Genomic DNA, 15776 nt, shown 5'->3' on the forward strand with positions numbered 1-15776 from the left:
ATCTATGAGAGCTTCCCACAGAAAACAGAAGAAACGCTTTCTAGGTGGCTCGGCATAAGAATTGGCACCACTCTGATTCTCCGTGAGATTTCTACAATATCACCTCAATTCCATGCTGCAAATCTGTTCTGAGAGAAGTTGCTATTTCCTCCACACCTCCTAGTCTAACTAGCTTATCTTTGTCTTTTCCTTGACAAGCTTACCAAGGATCCAGCCATCCACAGTTGGACAGCCTGAGCCCATTTGCTGCTGAATACCAGCGCCCGTCTGTATCATAAATTCACGACCTTCATGTGTCCTTTGATGGCATCCTCTAACATTACTAGAAGCTGCTTGTCTGTAACAGAAAGATAGGCCAAGAAAATATACGAAGAAGGGCAAGAAACAGTATCTATGTGGATGAAAATAAGCTATCTGAATTGCAGATTTAGCATGCATTTAAACAATAAGTATAAGAAAATAACGAGGCAGAGGAGCTGTAGAGGAAGAAACAAAGAAAGTAAGGGCAAGAAACAGTTACTAAAGAGTAACTATGACAATGAAAAGAAGTCATCTAAATCGCAGATTTAGCATGAACTTATTTGATGGATCTGACTGCATCATGATATCTGTGCTACGACGTGAGCTCGACGTGCTGCCCTGATGCTGGTGGTAGAGTTGGTGGTTGTGCTTCTTGTTTGAGGATTTGTGGTTGAAAATTTGTATACAACGGCCAGTTTCACTCTCTCTGTTACTTTTAGCAGTTCTGTTTTCCTTCACCTTCTGAACTTTCCGAACCGCGTAATAACCGGATTGTTTGTTCTATTTTATCTGTAATAAGAACTTGGAGTGGATGAGAAAGTAAAAAAATATAACACTTTACAGAGTCAATAAAGTTCAAGAACCACAAACGACCCCACGAGAAATTATATTTTTCGCCAGCTAGAGTGAACTATGAAGCTCCTTAGATGTTTCCTCAAGGCTTGTATTGGTCTATCAGCGGGCGCCACCACACCTACGCTCCAATTCATTTCCTAGGACTTCTTTACGATTTTCAGTGATTCTGGCTGGATATTTATCATCAATAGTAAGTTAATTTCCAAAAGATAAAGTAGTATCTTGCTGTTTCAATGCTCACACATCTTTACATCGATGTTCTAAATTAGCATTCCTTCTCAAAGATAGGAAAAGAAATGAAAAACTTAGTTCTTTGATCCAAATCTTGAAGCTTTCTACCAAAATAAATAAAATTTGTTATACAATGATTTTATCCTGTAATGAAGCAGAAACAGGTCAGCAATTTAAGACAAGAAAGTTGGTTTGTCCAGCAAGAAAGTTACCTCTTAGTGATAATGAATTAGCTAAACAAGTTTCTGATGTGGGCACACCGAAATTATTGAAAACATGAACCCCAAAACTTTCCAAGTATTTTCCTTGAAATAATTGTTTTTTCTCTGTCAGGCCTTAAAAACTGCTACTTTTCTTATTCCATGACTTCTCAAATACAAAAGGGCTGCACCTCTTGCATTATTGGAAGAAGCAGATTTGTGGAACGTCAGTCTAAGCGTCCTCGTCTTCTATATTAAGCTGGTGAGTTACCCTTTTACTCATTTTAGATTTTGCTGTACGGAGACAATATTACGGCCACATAGTAATTTGCCTTTCGTTCAAATCTTAATGAAATGAACTGACTGTTTTCGCCTGATGTAGTTTGAAAGATTCTTGTTTTGTTCCTCTGTTTACTATTGTGTACAATACATGGGGTTGTGTGGTGTGCTTCTGCAGCAAGTATTCAGTTTGACATTAGTATGAAAGCATATGATCTGTGCTTATTTTACCTGTACAATAACAGATCTATATGTTGAATCTTTACATCTTGCTGCAGTAATCTCTGTTAGCAGAGAATCCAAATGTCTGAGGGTTCAGCTGATAGTGTCATAATTCATATCCACTGTCAGCTTGATGGCTTGCCTTCGACACCCGCGAAGCCAACTATCTTGAGAGTCGATAGTCATCTACGAAATGATAAACGGAACAATGTTTATGATCCAGAAATACTTGCTATTGGCCCTTATCACCACGGGATTTCTAGATTGCAGAATATGGAACAGCTCAAGTACAATTACCTAAAGCGATTTCTTAAACGTAAAAACGAGCAAAGTGTGGAGAGATATGTCACTGCCGTGGCGGCTATGGAAAAGCGAGCACGAAAATGTTATGCCGACCCTCTTGATCTTGACGAAAATGCATTTGTGACAATGATGGTACTTGATGGTGTCTTTCTCATTGAACTATTTCGCTATAGTGGTTTCAAGCATCTGAGAGACACCGTTGATCCTATTTTTAGACACGAAAGGATTTTGAGCCAATTGCGCCACGATGTTCTTTTGCTCGAGAATCAGCTTCCATTTTTCGTCCTGAATCAGCTGTTTAACATGACCAAGACCGACGAAGATCCAGATGACCTGATCGCTCTTGCTTTGCGTTTTTTCAACGGCATGTTTCTAAACTTGTCTGCATCGAGAGTCTTGGCAAGATTGCCTGTCAAGAATATCGACCATCTTTGTGGCCTGATTCACGACGTCTGGTGTCTTCCTTTTGTAGAGACAATCTCACATAAGAGTAACGAAAGAGACGAGTGGGATAATATAAACTCCATCTCAGGCCTCCGGGAGGCAGGAATAAAGTTCAGAAAGGCGAAAGGAAACGAAAACCTGATGGACATCAAATTCGTAAACGGCGTGCTGAGGATTCCAGAGTTGATCATATACGATGAGACAGAGTCACAATTCATGAATCTAATAGCATATGAACAACTCCTGCCTGATGGAGAACAGCGATACGTCTCAGACTACACATTCTTCATGCATTGTCTCATTAACACCTCAAAAGACGTCGAGCTACTACGTACTCGTGGGATAATAGAGAACTGTTTGGGGGACGATGAAGAAGTTTGCCAGATGTTTAATCGTCTGGGAAGAAACATCCTAACATCTTCAGGTTTCTGTTATTCCCAAGTCTTCTGCAGTGTGAATAGGCACTGTCAGCGTCGTTCCAAGAAATGGAACGCAAATTTGCGTAGGAATTACTTCAATAGCCCCTGGTCGATCATCTCGTTTCTTGCTGCCTTTGCGCTGCTAGTTCTCACCTTCACACAGACCACATACACCGTTCTTACATACTACAATCGTAAGGGGTGATTGCAGTTGGCATTGTTATCAAACAAACGGTGATCGAAGCCGAGATTCGTGTTGTGTTTTTCGAGTTTGTGCCTTAAAGATTCCCTCTTAGGATGTCTAGTTGTGGTATACTGTCAAAGATTACATTCATACCTTAGTCATATGTTTGTGTAAGCTTAATTAGCTGGTAATTGGAGATTCTCGCCTGTCACACAAACAACGTCGTTGGGGACTTGTCTTAGTGCAGGTTTCACGGGGAATTTAATACTTCACATAACTTTCATTTATTGAACGCTATCCTTCAAAAGACCTGATGCCATAGATTTAATTTCTCCAAGATGAAAATTTTGTCTTGGATCACAGGGTTAATTACAATTAGAACCCTTCTAAAATCGCATATTACACTTTTATTTAAGGAACTCTTAAAATTATACTTCCACCTTTTTTGGAAATTCATCGATTAAAATTGTATACTCTTTTGTTAGGGTTTAAACGGTATATACTCATATAATTAGGAAAAAAAAAAGAAAATATAACTTTTAATTTTATGTCTCATTCATCATTTCATATACATTAGAGATAATTACATCGCACTCTCATGATATTTGATGTCATTGATTTGAAAAATTACATCTAATACCTCGGATGTTTGTTTCGTCCAACAAATTGATCCATCCTCTAGTCAAAGTTTACGAGATTTGTTGATATCATAAAATAAAAGTTAATGAAAATTCATATTTTCCTCCTGATTAACTTATTATTGACTTGATACAGGTCAAACAAAACTTTTTTAACCGAACTACCCTCATAGAATATCTTCACATGCTAATGCATGTGAGGAGGCATATCTTCACTTATACTACCCTTATATAATATCTTCACATGCTAATGTATGTGGGGAGGTATATCTTCACTTATAAGGTAGTTTGATTAGAAAAGATTTATTTGACTTACAATAAGGTTGTAAGTCAATTTGGGGATGGATTTTTATTCATCTTTTTTGTTGGTGTCAACAAATCTTATAAATTTTACTAATAGATAAATCTATTTGTTGAATGAAAAGAAACATTAGAGGTACTATATGTAATTTTTCAATCCAAGTGAGATTTATATGTAATTATATCAAACTTAATAGGGGATGGTGTAATTATCCCTATAATAATTGTCAATATTATTATTTTTTTTGTCACCAACAACTACTTTTTATCCGATGAAAATAATTCAAAAATAATATTGTATTATGAATATACTCTTTTGTCTATATTTATATTTATGTATATTGCATAAATATAAAACTATTATTAGGGTATCTATATCAATATACGGAATGTTAAATGGGGGATAAAATTGAAAATTTACGTAGTTTTCATCCAAATTCTAATGGAAGATGTATAGTTGTAAATAGAAATTTTTCAAAAGGGTACAAGAGAAATTTCAATTGTTTTTTTTTTTAAAAAAAATCTGTAATTTTATATTTTTAGGTAGGGTTTAAATGTAATTAATCCTAAATTATAAGTAATTTATCTTTGTGTTTTCACATACATTTTCATGTTTTAAGTGGAGAAGGTAAAAGTAAAAAACGCATCTTTAAGTCTAATATCATAACTATTGTAACTGATTATCATCACTATATAAAATAGGGCCAATATTTGGCGATATATATATATCAAGATAATTACAATTTCTTTCTGAAATTTAATGTAATTATATACAAATTTTTTGTGGTTAAAAAGATTATAGGAGTGTTTGCAAACGCTTCAAAAAAGTGGTTTTTAACTTCTGACTTTTTAAAAGGACTTTTGAAGTATTTTAGGATGCTAGCTTCTATTTCTGAAATGGCTAAAAAAAGGACTTTTAGATCAAAAGCTAGAAGCACCTTGGGAGACGCTTTTAACTACTTTGATTTTTTGGTAAATAAATCCAACTTTATTTTTTACTATTTTATCTTTATTATAATAATCTTAATTCAACTTTATCAATTTTAATTTATTTTTAAAATTATATATTTAAAATTGATATCGGAGTTTTTAAATAAATTAAATTTTAACAGTAATTAAATTTACACTTTCATATATTTAATCTTTTAAATTTTTTATATTTTATATGCTATATCATCTTATATTATTTTGTGGACATATTATTATTTGATTAATTAATAAAATAATTGTTCTTTGCAATCATGTAAATTTAATTATTGTATATCAATAAACAATTATATTACTTAGTGGAGTATTATTAAATTAAACATATTTTTTAATATTTTTAAAAACATAAATATGAAATACTAATTGAAATAAAATTTATAATTTTTTTGTGAAAAAATAATTATTAGTGACAAACAACAAGTAAAATAATAAGAAAAAAATAATCTTTTTATTACATAGGTACAAAACAGTCTTTCATCAATTAAGTGTATTGAAGAAGTAATTTTTCACCAAATACTATCCAATTTAGCTTTTATCTACTTTTAAATTTTTTTACAAACACTACTTATTTTTTATTCTGCTACAACTTTCAAGTTTCTCTACAAAATCACTTCTCTAAAAAGCAAAAGTTTTTGCAAACATTTTCTATATCTAATACCCCTGAAACTTGCTTCTGTCAGACAAATAAGTTCCTCCATTAATCAAAATCCACCGAACTTGTTGTTATTAACAAAAAAAATTGGGAATATTGATATTTACCATCGATATATTGACTTATTACTGACTTATTGTAGGTCAAATAAATTTTTTTTTTCTGACTTAACTACCTTTGTAACAATCACGATATATTTTCTCACATGCATTAATATGTGAAGATATATAAGGATAATCCGGTTATAAAAAAAATATTTAACCTGTAATAAATCAATAATAAGTCAATGGAGCGAAAATATGAGTTTTTATCTGATTTTCTTGTTGTTGTTAATATCAACAAATTCAATAAATTTTGACTATAGAGGGACTTATTTGTTAAATAGAAGTAAATCTAAAGGGTATTAAATGTAATTTTTAAATCATAGAAGGCCAACATATAATTACACCAAACCTCTAGGAAGGAAAATGTAATCCTATATATTTACCGGACACAATATCTCTTAATCCTAAAATTAGGACCTACTTATTTTTTCACTTTTCAAGGGAAAACCTTTCTTTGAGCGTCAATAAGCATAAACAAAAAGTCAAAATAATTATATAAACACTGGGTATTTTTTATAAAATTATAAATACATCTTTTGTGAAGGTGTTAATGCAATTTACCTCTGAAGTGGTTGTGCAAAACTTCGCCATTAAAAATTAAGAGGTGTACTTATAATTATAACCATAACCTCAAAGGATATACTTGAAATTTTACGAAAAGGCAAAGAACTTATGTAATTAGACCTAACCTAAGGTGGTGCCAATGTAATTTATCATATATTTTATATGAAAAGCTGAAGAATTGTTTTTAATAGGTAATGTCACTAGAATAAGATATTTAACCATGACAAATTGCCATGGTTAAGAAAAAATAATCGTAGTAAATTGACCATGGCCATGCAACATTTATTGACCGTAGTTTTGCAAAGACGGCTAAAATATTTGCCATTACCAAGCCATGGCGAATATTTTTGCCAATGATAAATATTTTTACCATAACTAAGAACCACGTCGCATACTTTTATCATGGCAAAAAATGTAAATTTTTACACCAAAATGATTGTCAATTATCACAATTTTTAGTCCACACCAATTAAAATATAGTAGTAACTTTTTTCTAGTGTGTACAACACTTCCTAATCATATTCAAAGCGATTGCACTCTGGTTATATCTAAGTTTTATTTTCACCATTTCCTATCTTGTTTTATCTATTGAGTATGTTGTTTGCAACTATTGGAAACAAGCGCTTATCACCTCAATATTGGAAATAAGTTGAAAATAATATTTTGAGATAATTACACTCTCCTTCCTTAAAGTTTGATGTAATTACACATAAACTACATATGGTTTGAAAATTTACATCTAACACCTCTGATGTTTGCTTTCGTCTAAAAAATAAGTCCCTTCGTTAGCCAAAATTTACTGAATTTGCTGATATTAACAAAAGATGAATAAGAATTTGATATTTACTCTCGATTGACTAATTACTGATTTATTACAGGTCAACAATTTTTTTCTGTCTAAAACTATCTTTATAACGGTGAAAATATAGCTCTTTATATGCATTAATACGTGAAGACGTATGAGAGTAATTTGATCATAAAAAAAATTTATTCGACCTGCAATAAGTCAGTAATAAGTCAATCAGGGGTTAATATATATATATTTTTCTAATTATTTTGTTAATATCAGCAAATCCGGTGGATTTTGACTAGCAGAGGACTTATTTGTTAGACAAAAACAAATTTCAGAGATGTTAGATGTAATTTCTCAAATTAAAAGGAGCTTACATGCAATTATACCAAACCTCAAGGGAGGGGAGTAAAATTATCCCTAATGTATTTTATATCCAACTTATATTTTTGAACAATTTATTTAAATAAGCAACTCCCTACTATTAATTTCTATAATTTATTGATAAAATTATAAATATTAAGCTATTTTCTTCGAACACCCCAACCTCAACTTTTTTTACTTTTTATTTTGTTTTTCAAATATTTCCAACATTTACGACTTATTATACATACAACTTTTTCTTGAATTTATTTGGAAACTTTTTCTGAATTGCAACCTGGGCAGTGAATTAAGAGGGGAATAAGATAACGAGTAGTTACCACAAATAGCCAGAGTTGAAGTCACAGTGATCAGAGGAGATGACCATATGAAGCCCAGCCACTACATGCTAAACATGAAGTACTCTACCCAAACACGTAGTTGTGAAAGTCTCCGAAATCCGAGAATCACATCGTTTAGTTATTACGCAGCTGTCCTAATTCGTCTTGCTGCTCTATGCATGCAATGCCTGTCTCCCAATTTACGTCAAGTGTTCAATGCTTGTCTATTAACTTTAGTGATCAGGACTCAGGTGTGTGTTTGTGTATCTGCATTGTCTCTGTACTTTTATATATATGTATGGATATAGTTAGTCAACGTTTACTTAATTAATACCGTCAGTCAACATTTGATTTGCCAGCCATCAATCTTACGTTGGCTTTAAGTTGTGATAAAATGCTTATACCAATGATATATTTATCATGTGATTAGTCTATTTTTTGAACTGTGCATCAATCACAAAGTAAATATGACACACTTACAAAATAATTGATTCATTTTTTACCAGATTTTTGGTCTGTGTTAGAGTTTTTCTATATTCTGTTTGACCTCCATATCGTATCTAGTACGTAGTCTCCATTTTTTAGTTTAGGGTAAATTTAATTGTTTTAACACCCTCACAAGGGGTATATTTGTAATTTTATAAAGGATATGGGGTGTTTGTATAACTAGTCATAACTTCAGGAAGCTTTGATATAATTTTTCTTTGATTTTAAAATGATGTTACATGTATTTCATATCTATACAAGTACACAAAGTATTTTTGCAAACATACAAGTGCTCAGTATAATATACTCGACATTTGAATAATATATAATTTTTGAGAAAAATAACAAATACAATAATATTCACAATACGACTAATTTCACATTATCAAAACTGATTTGGGTAAGTATTTTCTTTTTGAATTCAAAATATGGTATTTGAATTTGGCGGTAGAGATATAAATGGGCATATAGCAAGCAAATAAAATAAAGGATAAATTACAATTACCTCTAATGAGATTTAGCATAATTAAGAATACTCTTTATTATTTTGAGAATTACAAATACTCTCATCAAATGACAAATAATTATGTAGACCCTACACAGTGAGGTAGAAATCACTATTTTACCCTTGCATTTTTTTTACAAAAGAAAAGTTTGAAAAAAGTATTAAAAAAATTGGAGGATGCATGGGTAAAGTAAATAATATATATGACATATTAGTCCATAAAATTTAGAAAAATTTTAAAAATATATAATATTATAATTCATAATCCGAAAAATCATTTTGATTAATTTACCAAAAAAATTAGATGAAAATCTAATTGAAGCTAACGAAATGGACTCGCTGTGATATAAATAACAAAATTAGGAGGGTATTTTTAATTTTTCAAACAATAAAAAATAATTTATTATGGTGCTAAACTTAAACAAAGATGGCTGTATATACCCTAAAATAAAATATGGAAATTCAAATTATTAAGGGGTAGGAAAGATGCGAAGCCTCACAGTCACCCAAGAAGCAGTCAGAACAAATACTTCTCCTCCTGTGATAATGATGAAAACCAGATTCGGACAAGTCTTGGCACTCTTCAGAACACAAATTGCCACTTTCCTGTATGCTATCACCCCTTCATCTCAAAAGTCCCAAAACTCTTTGCTTTGCCCATGCACTTAAAAAATCATTCATTCTCTTGCATGATTCATCAGCCCTCCATCGAGATGGGCGCATGCATGCAATCCCAGATGACCTCTCTGCCACACTCCACATTTACAGTGAATATGGCAGAGCTACCCTGCAGCCCAGATTCAAGAACCTATACAACACCACCTATCTACATTAATTCCTACCATCTTTCCATGCAATACAATTTGTGGTGACCATAAATTAAAAACACACACACACACACATACATACATGCATATACATGATATATATGGGGACTAGCTAGTAAATATTGAAAGTAAAAGATTAATTAAAAAATTCTTGGGACGTCAAGAAAATTACACAACGGTACAAGATTCTTGAATTTTGACGTGGGTAAGGTTGTTTCATACTTAAAAGAGTCCTAAGATGCCAGTACGGTCGATGGAGTTGATGTAATTGGCTTAAATGATTTAAACTATTATTATAAATACTAAACAATTCGTTTATTAGTACGACTATTTTCAATGCTCGGAACCACCATACTGGTTGTCCGCTGAAAGATCATTATTAGGGCCTTCCCAATCTTCATACTTGCGAATTTTTAGTGCCTGCACCGATTTGGATTCAATTACGAGTTTGGATCTTATATATATACATGGATTGGATTCTCTTTTTTGGCATATAATATATATACATCACATATGGAAAATATTTTCTTAAATAAAATAGATATATAGCGTAAATCTTTTACACTTCGTGCGTATTTGTTAAGTGCAACAAAAAGAAGACAACTCTTAATCACTCGTGCTCCTCTTGACTACAAAGTAGATGTCGCTCTTACATGCCTAATCATCGCCTGATGAAGAAAAGGTTGGCTTACCTGTCCTCTTCCTTTTAAGAAAGCGTAATCTGACCTTTCTAGAGTATGGGTGCGGGAGGAATATTGAATAATAAACCTATAGACATACAGAATTTATAATAAAAAAATTAATTTGATACGTATGTGTATACTATCACAACCGGATAATTATGATTTTGGTCCTCAAATTCAACTACTTATTTATTTTTTATTCTCAAATAATTTAAGTTGTAGTTTTAGTCCTCAAGCTATTAACTTTTTTGTATTTTTGATCCTTTTCGTTGGTAGGATACTACAACTTTTTCTCTATAATTTTAACAAAATATTTTTAATGACCAGTTTTGTGTGTAATGCATACAGAAATTCCTGCAACATTGTCAATAAGCCTTGATGCTAACAATAACATTTATTTAATTGCCTATGAATCTGAAACCAAAGACAAATAGATGTGGTTTTAGATTCAACAATTGCACAGGCATTTGCATTGCGCATATGTTGTAGAAATTTCTCAATTACTGTATTATTCACAAAACAGGTCATTGACCATGTTTTGCTAAGATTATAGAAAACATTTGTTGTTTGAACCTATTATTCTATTATTATTATTATTATTTTGGCCCTTATCTCTTGAATGAGGTCTTTATACCAAAGTTTGAAGAAGACCACAAAATAAGAGAAAATAAAAAACAGTTTTTTTCCTTCAAACCGGCAGCACATGCATAGCACGTGTGCAATTCCATCAACTTCAACATCCCACTAACCATAAAATGTCGAAAAATTAATAATTTCATAATCAAAACTATAATATAAAATTATTTAAAAATAGAAAACGCATGAGTGGCTAAATTCGTAAACAAAAATTCGTAATAATCCCGTTTGACAACTCTAAAGAGTGAAATCGTATTTTAAGTTTGGATACATATAAATATATAATAAAAGGAGAAGCTATATAGCTATTCTCCCAGACTGTAAGCCTTCATAGACGTGATGATGATGATGGGGTAAATAGGTGAAGAATCTCTGGTGGCGTGAGAAAGGGCCAGTCGTTAAATCTTTTCCATTTGTAGCAAAAGCGCATTTCTCATCACCCAATACGACAGAGTACTCGCATTGTTGTGTTGAGTTGAGTGGGGTATACGGAAGCAAAACCCACCTCTCGGGCTGCGGACTCTACACTCTCGCCTTTACCACTCATGCTATAACTTAACAAACACCCACACTCTGCTGCCACCCATTGATTAGATTTGATCATATATACACGCAAGAACAGGATTTAATTCTGGGTACGTCCATTCAGCAGCCAGCATGCTGTTGGATCAAGGATTTGAGTTGAAGGTGCATGATTAACTCTATTCATATTATTATATGATATGATCATCAACACAAGTACTTGATGTACTGGATCATCACCTAATTTCTTATACAACGTCTAATTTCTACCCTACATGCTACAATATAGTGGATGATTGATATATTTAATTTAAACATCCCTACCATATCAATTGTAAATGAAAAATTCAAATGATTTTTTTAAATCCTGTATTGAATAAGTGGATGATTGATATATAATGTAGTCAGGGATTTTGTTTCATTCACAAATAAAGAGCTTGAATAGCTTTTAAATCCTAAAACCTCATTTCTATCAAGAATTGCATGTTTTAAGGACAAACTCGCGAGGTTTATGAAGTCAAAGTGGATAATAACTCGAGCAATGAAGCACCTATCGCGTATCAGGCCACATCTTTGGAAGTGTTTGTGGGAACGATGTCATGTATTTATCAAGCCCCTTGTCTGGAGGCTAATGATGGTGATTCCCATGTGGTTAGACTTTGATTCTTAACGATAATAAATCAGTTACGTAGACTCTGGCCAAAGCATAAAGTGTTAAGCACAATCCTTCACAACAGGTCTGTAGGGTGTCACCCTTATTTTTTATTTTTGTAACAGAAATAATATATATTTGTTTAGCCTTAGAGCAAGTTTTAAAGATATTATGAAAATACCAAATAGTATAAATCATATTATAATATAAGTTTCCTTTTTGTATTTATTCTTTATAGCTTTAATTTTTATAAAAAATTAGGTGAAAGTGGTAAACGGTGAATGATGAGGAGGAGCGAATAAATGATTTGTGGGGGGAGTGATGATGATCCAAAGGCGGAGAATGTCTCTTCTCTTTCTATCATTGCACTTGTTCCCCCCTTTCACCTCATTCAATCATGTGCTTTACATAGTCCACCTACCTAAACTCAAATAATAAAATACTATTAACTACATTATGATTAATTATAGCTAAAAAAAATTATGATAAATAATTACTATTAATTATAATTAAATAAAATTAATCTTTTCATCATAAAAAAAAATAATGTGCCACAAATAAAAATCATGATAAAAATAAAAATTACAGCAAATGTTTACTCGTGCAACTTTTCATCATAAAAAAAAAGAGTGTGCCACAAATAAAAATCATGATAAAAATAAAAATTACAGCAAATGTTTTAACTACTCGTGCAAAAACTACAACCAACAACTGTTGTGTAATCGTAGTCAATGACTATTTGTTATGACTATTTATTAGTGTCTATGACAATTAATCATGATTAAATATTCAATTTCTTATATTGCTCGAATATAATTTACAAGTGTATTTACATCACACTTTGATATAAGTACACGCAGATTTCATGTGATTTAAAAATTATATAATATTTTTTATTTTTATTTCTTTTCAATGAACATTATTGATAAAAATTTATTTATTTTGCTGTTATTAATAAAAAATTATGTCCGCTCGATTTACTCGGAGCGTGATAGGAATAACGTTAGAAAAAACAAAAGTAAGCTTTAATTTATGATAGAATAAAGCTCTCCACCTCTCTTGTTAAGAGGCAATTAATTACTTTAGTCAAACTTCATAATTACAGAGGCGATGAGGATTTCACTTGTTTTCTAGTAGAAGAATCAAAGGTTTGGTATTAGAGGGTGTTTGATTGAATTTATTTATATTTTATGTATATTAATATATGCAGATATATAAATTTCTCCATCACATCTGTTTTGTTTCCTTTCTTCAGTTTAAAAATATAAACAAATTTAAATTTAAATAATTATTTTTATCGTATAGTTGATAATTAATTTATGAAAGTGATTGGGTATCTAATCACATAATTCTTGGTCCACGGATCCTCAATCAAATTTATGCTGGAAATAACCATTGGGGTATTTCCTAATGAGGTTACTTCGACGTTCAAATTAAAAAAGATCGTGGAATTAAAAATATAGGCCATACACAGTTTTGGTTGATTGTATAGTCCACACATGGGTCTGACAAATAGAGCCACGCTTAGACTCAACGACGATCATGCTTTCAGGTTGTTCGAATCAATCAGGTCAGGTTAGTCCAATCAAATTAAAAATATGTGGATTCTCCTTCGTGACTAGTTGGAAGCTTTTATATAAGGGCATTTATGTCTTTTAAATATTTCTCTGTATCAGCTTCCCCCAACCCAAACCCCTTCATCTAGAATTTTGTTTTTCCTCAAATTAGGTTTTATTGAACCAAACCAATCACATAGCAATTGATATAATACACTTATCATGTGATTGTTCATTTTTCTTGAATTGAGTACCGATCACACTGTATAAATATTACATTTGCCGTAAAATTAGTTCAGGTATGACCAAACTAAGTTCGGTTTAGAATTTCCTATTCCTATCTTCATCCAATAATTTCGAACAAACTGATGAATTACATCAGTATTTAATCCATCAAAAAATTTAATCATAACAGCATTTCACAAAACTTATAATATTATCTTTTCTCAAAACAGTAATTTTTAGAATAAAATCTAATACTCAATAAAACTACAAAATAAATTTAAATAAAAATATGGTGTTAATGATTGGAAGTTTAGGACAGAAATTTGGAGAGGAAAGCCGATTTATTAGGGGTGTTGAGAATCGACGGTCAGTGGTACGTACGTACGAGTTATATTGTCTCCTGATTTCGGGGGCCCTTTGATGCTTTTAATGTGGCTTTTTCTGTGTACTTGTCCCAAGATTTACTGTAAGCATTCGTTTCCCGATTTCGATTAAAGGTTTTTCTTTTTTACCTCACCTGCCTCCCTCCACTTGAATGAATCATCTGCACTACTCAGAAATCAATCTCAGATCATTTTGACATTAAATTCTGATTCCATTTTGCACTTTACTTTTGTCAACTGCTAACCTTGTACCGGACCATGAGGGTGTTTGATTAAATTTTTTCTAAATATTTTATAAGATATTTTAAAAAGTTAGAGACGTGAATTTTATTTTATAAATAAATTTTTTAAGTATTTGAATATATAAGATATTAGGACTTATAGAATATTAAGAATGTTTGGTATAAAGTTATTGGAATCATTGCATTTTTGTAACCCGTGATATATGGTCTATTTATACAAAATATGTATGTTGCGTAATTATAGAAATCAAACATAACAGTCAGGAAATAGGGATAGTTTGTGTAATGACGTTGACGTTTCTGGAAGGTGTATGTGTAATTTTTCAAAGAACAACGATGATTTGTGCAAATGATGTTGACGTTTCTGGTGAGTGTATGTGTAATTTTTTAAAATACGTGAATAGTTTGTGTAAATAAACCACATGTCGGAAGGTGTAGATGTAATTATCCCTAGCTAAGCTTTTCATATTCTATAATAACCGAAATAGCTATCAAACTGTTAGAATTTGAAATTATATAAATAGATACTTTTACTTTGGGGCGGGAGGGGGACAACTAATTATATAAAGGGTAAAAGTAAATTACTAATAAAATTATAAGAGTGTTTTATCTATTATATGTTAAGATCAAAGAGTTTAAAAGATTTTATGAGAAAAGATTTATTGGACTTTTTTTTTCAAAAAATCTTAAAAGATTTTAAATATTTTATTTTGAAATCTTATAATCTTATTAAAAAAATATTAAAGTTCATAAACTCTCAAACATCTTATAAGATGTTGTGAAAAGCTCATAAACTCATTCAAATACCCTCCAGTACAAGGTAAAAAATGAGTATCTTGGTCAAAAAGTCATATTGTTTTAATATATGACAATATTGATAATTATGGAGCTTGCACTAATGGACTAAGATAAAAAGAACACTAGATAAACCTCAATTATAATTTTTTGATACTTAAATGAGATAAAAATTCAACAGTAACTATTTTTCAAGCTTAATACCAAATTTAGCTCTAACCCAAGATGAGGAGTAATACCCCCATCTCGGAATCCCAAGAGGCTCAAACTCTGTTGTCTCATGTACACTTTTCGACATACAAAGATCACGGCTAATCAGCTCGAATTTTGCTATCCTGTTGATAGGGCAACACTTCAAAATAGGATCTGT

At 31.5% G+C, this 15776-nt stretch overlaps 1 protein-coding gene across 1 annotated transcript; it reads left to right on the forward strand.

Moving 5' to 3' along the window:
* LOC105178354 (UPF0481 protein At3g47200-like) lies at positions 1361-3319 on the forward strand. Its single transcript, XM_011101820.2, has 2 exons — positions 1361-1569; positions 1865-3319. Exon 2 carries the CDS (start codon positions 1890-1892, stop codon positions 3177-3179), a length of 1290 nt encoding a protein of 429 aa, XP_011100122.1. The 5' UTR covers positions 1361-1569; positions 1865-1889; the 3' UTR covers positions 3180-3319.

The sequence above is a fragment of the Sesamum indicum genome, linkage group LG15, assembly GCF_000512975.1.
Source record: "Sesamum indicum cultivar Zhongzhi No. 13 linkage group LG15, S_indicum_v1.0, whole genome shotgun sequence".
Taxonomy (NCBI): domain Eukaryota; kingdom Viridiplantae; phylum Streptophyta; class Magnoliopsida; order Lamiales; family Pedaliaceae; genus Sesamum; species Sesamum indicum.

What these genes read in the sequence shown, in the direction of transcription:
- LOC105178354 (XM_011101820.2), top strand. Translation starts at nt 1,890, where the DNA reads ATGTCTGAGGGTTCAGCTGATAGTGTCATAATTCATATCCACTGTCAG.